The sequence below is a fragment of the Sinocyclocheilus rhinocerous genome, unplaced genomic scaffold (genome assembly GCF_001515625.1).
Source record: "Sinocyclocheilus rhinocerous isolate Xijiao unplaced genomic scaffold, SAMN03320098_v1.1 scaffold2437, whole genome shotgun sequence".
In the NCBI taxonomy this organism is placed as follows: domain Eukaryota; kingdom Metazoa; phylum Chordata; class Actinopteri; order Cypriniformes; family Cyprinidae; genus Sinocyclocheilus; species Sinocyclocheilus rhinocerous.
In genome coordinates this window covers 166,932-173,001 of record NW_015638985.1, presented here as the reverse complement: position 1 = coordinate 173,001, position 6,070 = coordinate 166,932, and the positions used below count along the sequence as shown (strand labels likewise).

The window sequence follows — 6,070 nt, the reverse complement described above, 5'->3', positions numbered from 1 at the left end:
AACACATGGACGTGGATCACATTTCAGAATTTATGTGCACAGAAGTTCATTTTTTGAGACCAGAATCTAAGGCAGAGTAGAGCAGAGCAAAAATTAAACACAACTGAGAATGAATCACTCTGTATTTTGTATCAAACATTAATTTTCATCATATGGAATGTCTGAGGAAACGCAAAAAATGGTGAACAATGAAATGGTGAACACACATGATGGCCTTTAACACTGTGTTTAACCCCAAGTAAAGGTAGGCCTACGTGTCACACTTGTAATTTAGAAGCGGGGGTAGCAGCGCTTTTTACCTGGGGTTGTTAAAGCAGCTCTTTTCTGGCGTTAACCCTACATTGCGGTGCCAAACTCGTGCAGTGTGAACCGATGTGGTCCTTGTTATGGCTCGACACTTAGGTACCGACAGCCAATCGCTTGTCTCATATTCATGCTTTAACCCTCTGGTATTGTTCATTTGGGAGACACACTTACGTTGTTCGCGTCCAAAAGTAACCAGGCACCTGAAATGTAACTTTTTTTTATTTTCAGTCAAATCAAATTAATATATTTTTGTTCAATAATATTTGTTTTATTTTGTATTTTGAGAGAATTTCATGGTACTAATTAAAATGTATGCAATAATTATTATTAATTTTCCCCAATAATGTTTTTTCTAATATTTTCTATTACTTTTCAATTGTGGCAGTATTTCATGTTAAAATAGAGATAATGCCTTTAAAATCCAACTTTAAGTCAGATTAGTGCCATCTGTTTGGAGTAAAAACTACATTGAACTACAAGAAACTACATTGGCAACTATATTCCTATATAGCTCAAAATAAAAGGCTTATAAATTCTCTAGTTGTTTTTAGACATCATTTTTTTTTTTTAAGTTGTGGATTTCGATATATATTTAGACATTCTCAAAGACAACTTTATGCAAAGGTTTAGATTTTTTTTTTTTTTTTAAATATTGATTTGAAATGCCAGTTTTTGCATTAATCTTACTAGTCAAACCTGAACACAGAGAAAGACATTTTAAATAAAAAAGTTTAAAAAATTTAACAAAAATGAACAGGAATGCTTTATCAGAGATTAATCAATCTGAATTTCAACCTCTTATTTGAGTCTTCTGGCTCAATTTTGCCATGTTGCTACACACCAGTTCATTTGTGTGTGTAAGTGAGTGTGTGTGTCTGTTTTGTACTGATGTTTTAGTGTAACCCCTTCCTTGGTGTCTGTGTTTTTACTCCATTGTGGTTGAATTATCGATTTTATTTCACGCATTTGCAGAAACATGCTTTGTGTTACAGTCACACTAGTTCATATATTTATGTCGTCGGTGGGGGGTGGAGGGTGTCTGTTTTTGCACTCTTGATATTTTAGTGTCACCCTTTCATTGCTGTGCACATTTTTTCTGTAAATGATATAGCTACTAATACGAGGATGCTAGAATCGTTATGGAAAAAGGTTGCGTGCTGCGTTCGTCCAATCAGTGACACTTACGCAAATATGCAAATAAGAACGTTAACCCGGGAAATGCATGCACAGTGTGACACGTTAGCTTATGAATAAACAGCATTCATTTTTAATCCGGGCAAATTATGAGCAGTGTGAAACGTAAAGCAAAATAACCCTGGATTTCATTTACCTGAGCTTTAAAATGACCCAGGGTTAACGATTTCAAGTGTGAAAAGCCCTATGTAGGCCACTTCTTTTATTAGGACCCTATAATATTCACATTAAATGGTTGTACTTACAACACTTGTACTCCAATTACAAAAAAATTGCTCATAACCTTAATTTAAGGTAAAAAGGACAACAGCGTGGGAGCCTTAGCACAGTCCCATTATTTTATATTTTAAATCAAAATCTAAGTCATTTGATTTACTGAAATGCTGCCCTTGTGCAAGCGCAAATCTACACAGTGGGTTCATTTCTAAGTCTGACTCAGAATTCTGACTCGCTAAAAAGAACTGGTTCAAAAAAGACGTATTCAGTCCCTGGCAAATGCAAATACACACTCTCTGGAGGTTGTACGGAAATAGCTCTGCTCTCCATTGGCAATACATGCATGTGCCTGTAATGTTTAAAATAAGACTGTCATAATGCTGGAAATAGATCATTCACAGGTGTGCAGGTGCTTACATTTCAAACTATTATTTACATCATGTAGAAAAAAAGACTTGAACAAAGTTGGACAGCTTTGAGCTGCAGTCTTGAGTGCATATTGTAGTACAGACATCACAAAGTAAACAGAAACAATGAGACTATGTTTGCATTTGCATATAAAAAAACAGAAGCCAAGATGTAATTCTCACATCTTCAGTCCCTTCTTCTTTAAATCCAAATGTTTAAAATAAGACTGTCATAATGCTGGAAATAGATCATTCACAGGTGTGCAGGTGCTTACATTTCAAACTATTATTTACATCATGTAGAAAAAAAGACTTGAACAAAGTTGGACAGCTTTGAGCTGCAGTCTTGAGTGCATATTGTAGTACAGACATCACAAAGTAAACAGAAACAATGAGACTATGTTTGCATTTGCATATAAAAAAAACAGAAGCCAAGATGTAATTCTCACATCTTCAGTCCCTTCTTCTTTAAATCCTCTTTGGCTTCTTTTATTTGTGCTTGCAACTCTTTGGCCGCGTCCTCACAGTCATTAAACGTGGCCACACGGTAGCTGACAGCTGCCAGTGAATAACACCCAAACGCCACCAGCAGATATACAGGCATGGGCCATGCCAGCTCTCTATACTTGGGAGGCAACTGCAAATCAAGGAGGTCAAAGGTAACGAGTCCCCATGCCACACCAATCAGCGACACACCAAGAAGCCACTCCAGAAGCTTGGTCATTGTGATGAAGTTTGTGGGACGGTAGAGGGCTAAATTATAAATGAAGAATCCACCTGTGAGGATAAATGAGTTTCTGTTAGACAGTTCTGTTTCACATATTATGCTTTATTGTAGAAAGCACACACTGTAAAACTTAATTAATTTTAAAGTGGCCATTTATGTTTGGCAATACATGAAACACTGTATGAAATAAAAACATTAATATATTTATACTACATTACCAAGAAACCATTTCATGAAATGCATTCGATTAAAGGTGATAATCAGAATGTCTACCGCTAGTGTTTGAGACAGGCGAAATCGGATGATAAAGAAATCACAGATGTATAAATATTACAGAAAAATAATTGTAAATATACACCAGTTGTTTAAAATTCGCATTGATCCTCACTCGTATTGAACAGCTAGCACGAATGCTAACGATTACATGGTGTTTACAAGGAAATCTGACAAACAACGCTAAACGGAGGCAATATTTTAGCTTAGTAACAATGACCATCTCCCAAATATTAAATACGCACATTGAAAATGCACTGATAATATTGAAACACTCTCTCTAACCCGCTGTTCAAAGCCAGCTCACCACTTTAGGAATAATAACGCAGGTTGATGACGTGGATGCCGAAAAGCATTATGGAACATGCAGTGTACTTCAAATATTTACTACAAAACTAAATTCGTATAATCTATTCTTAAACCTGTTTCAGTATTTTTAAAACTGTCTGTTTGTCTCTTAAATATTAAAAGAAAAGAAAAAACAAAGTAAACAAGATGTCTTTTTATTTATTTTATTTTATTTATTTATGAATATTTAATAAAGAATTTACAATCATCTGGATTAGATTACAATTTTACAAGATTACAATAATCTCTGTGTTTTGGCGCGGTTCAGTGTCTTGTAGATTCCGCGGGAGACATCCGCCCATTCAGCGCACAGAACAGACGCGAGTCCGTGACACATCACACCTCCTCACCAGCCAAAAAAGGTATAAACATCGCTCACAGACAGCACTGAGGCTCCTAAAAAAACATCACCCTCACAGCAAACGCGAGGTTATTTTTAGTGATGTTTACACTTGTCAGCGAGTGTCTCTTTCAATGCTGCAAGTGGTTGTAAAGAAGAAATGTAACAAAACAGGGCATTTGTGAGGGGTTTGGCAGCTTTTTAGTTCAGCACTACCTTTTATTACTATCTATCTATCTATCTATCTATCTATCTATCTATCATTCTGTCGTTATCTATCTATCTATCTCGTTATCTATCTATCTATCTATCTATCATTCTGTCGTTATCTATCTATCTATATCTGTCTATCTATCTATCTATCATTCTGTCGTTATCGATCTATCTATCTATCTATCTCATTCTGTTGTTATCTATCTATCTATCTATCTATCTGTCTGTCTGTCTGTCTGTCTGTCTGTCGTTCTTTCGTTCTATCGTTCTATGTCTGTCGGGACAGTAATGACTGTGATTCTTTTCGCAATGGTTGTGACTCTTTGCTGCCTGGGCGTTTGCGTAGGAGTACGTGTTCAGTGAGCAGAACGTACACCAAGCGCAGTGGGAAAAAAGCAAGTTGGCCGTTCACAGTGTTTGAGACTGCCAGTCCCCGGCTCTCCAGCTCAGGAAACCTGTGATCCAGCAGAGAGCGGTTGGCAGACACAACAGAACAGGCTGCACTGAGACGGAGGGGGTGATGGAGCGAGCGAGGGTGTGAGGAGAACAACTTAAAGAATGAGATGAGAAGATGAAGGTCGGGCTCGGGGCAGGGACACGACTCTTAAAACATTCTGCAGTGGCATCAGTCTGTAAAACGTTTTTTTTGTTTCCAATTGGGAACTTTGTTCTGAGAATGTGGAAGCTTCTTTGGTGAAAACACAGAGAGAAAGTGGAGAAATAGTGACCACCGGCAGCTGAATGAGAGGAGGGGCTGCTGGATTTGGTGAGGAGCGCTACAGGTGCAGACTGGTCAGCCGTTGACCTTAATGGTGCATTAAATCCAGATGCTTAAATAGCTTACATGCTTAAACCCTGGTCCCCTGCCACCACCCAGCGAGAAGAGATCTGCTCTCTAAGTCTGAGTGTGTGTCTGTGTGTGTTTGGGTAGGTTTACTTAGCTACACTTTGGGTCCAAAATTATCTCCATGCGTGCACTAAATTGGACAAAGACTTATTTTGAGGGCATCAAATTCTCCCATGCACAATTGAAAAACATAAATTTAAAAAATTTAAAAAAAAAAATATATATATATATATATATACAGTATATGGGGTATTTTTATACTGTTTATAAAAAATAAAGTTTTTAATAAAAAAAACTTTTATGACCAAGCCTGCATATACTGTATTTGATTAAAACTATAATATTGTAAAATATTATTACAATTTAAAATATCTCTATTCTAATTCTGTTCTTTAAAAAAAACTTGCCTTGCTGTTTGCAAATATTTGAACTGATCTAACATATGTACACAGATGTGATTTTGATGGAATGTATCTACGCTATTCAGACTCAACTGGCAGGATCTGCCGTCATTTTCCAGTATCTGTGTATGTTGGAGGAATGGTCCCATTATTCTTGTCTTCAGTCTGAAAAGCGTTCCTCAGTTAGCCTCAGTGCTGGCCAAATCCTGACACGGACAGTCAAGATGTCTGAGCGGTGTGTTTTTGGTCTGAGCTTTGATCTCCTACGCAGTGGGTTTTTGGGCATTTTGTGGATAGTTTTTCATAGAAGTCAAACGCTTCATTAATGAAGACAACTGAGCAAGAGACAGCCGGACTCATTAATATTCACAGTATGGAGGAAATATAAACAGCATAAATTCTAACCTGACGTTCAGTGCCTAAATACAAAGTCAGAAGGTGTATGCGAGTCTAAGCAAGGGATTTGTGCCCTTCCTGTCAAAGCCCACCTGTTTCTGCTTCTGCCGTGGAAAAAGACCAGAGAGACAAAAAGGATGGAAAGAAAGACATATGGAAACAGGAATGTGCTTTTCTCAATCCCCATGTCAGCAGTTCTATGGTCTATTTTAGAATCCCACAATGCATCTGTTTCTGCACAATTACACTGCAATATAACAAAGAGTGAAAAATTTAAGGGGGTCTGAATACTTTCCGTACCCACTGTATATATATTAGGATGCATTAAATTGCTCAAAAGTGACAGTGACGGCTGTTATAAAATATTTATTTTTTAAATAAATGCTGTTTCTTTTAACTCTA

General features: G+C 37.1%; 1 protein-coding gene across 1 annotated transcript; it reads right to left on the bottom strand.

Annotated features, from left to right (window-relative positions):
- Positions 1 to 2,343: 2,343 nt before the first annotated feature.
- On the bottom strand, positions 2,344 to 3,477 carry LOC107750811 (dolichol-phosphate mannosyltransferase subunit 3-like). The gene is made up of 2 exons (XM_016566336.1): positions 3,409 to 3,477; positions 2,344 to 2,900 (listed from the first exon to the last, which is right to left on the bottom strand). The coding sequence occupies exon 2, from the start codon at positions 2,845 to 2,847 to the stop codon at positions 2,569 to 2,571; it is 279 nt and encodes a 92-aa protein (XP_016421822.1). The 5' UTR covers positions 2,848 to 2,900; positions 3,409 to 3,477; the 3' UTR covers positions 2,344 to 2,568.
- Positions 3,478 to 6,070: the final 2,593 nt, after the last annotated feature.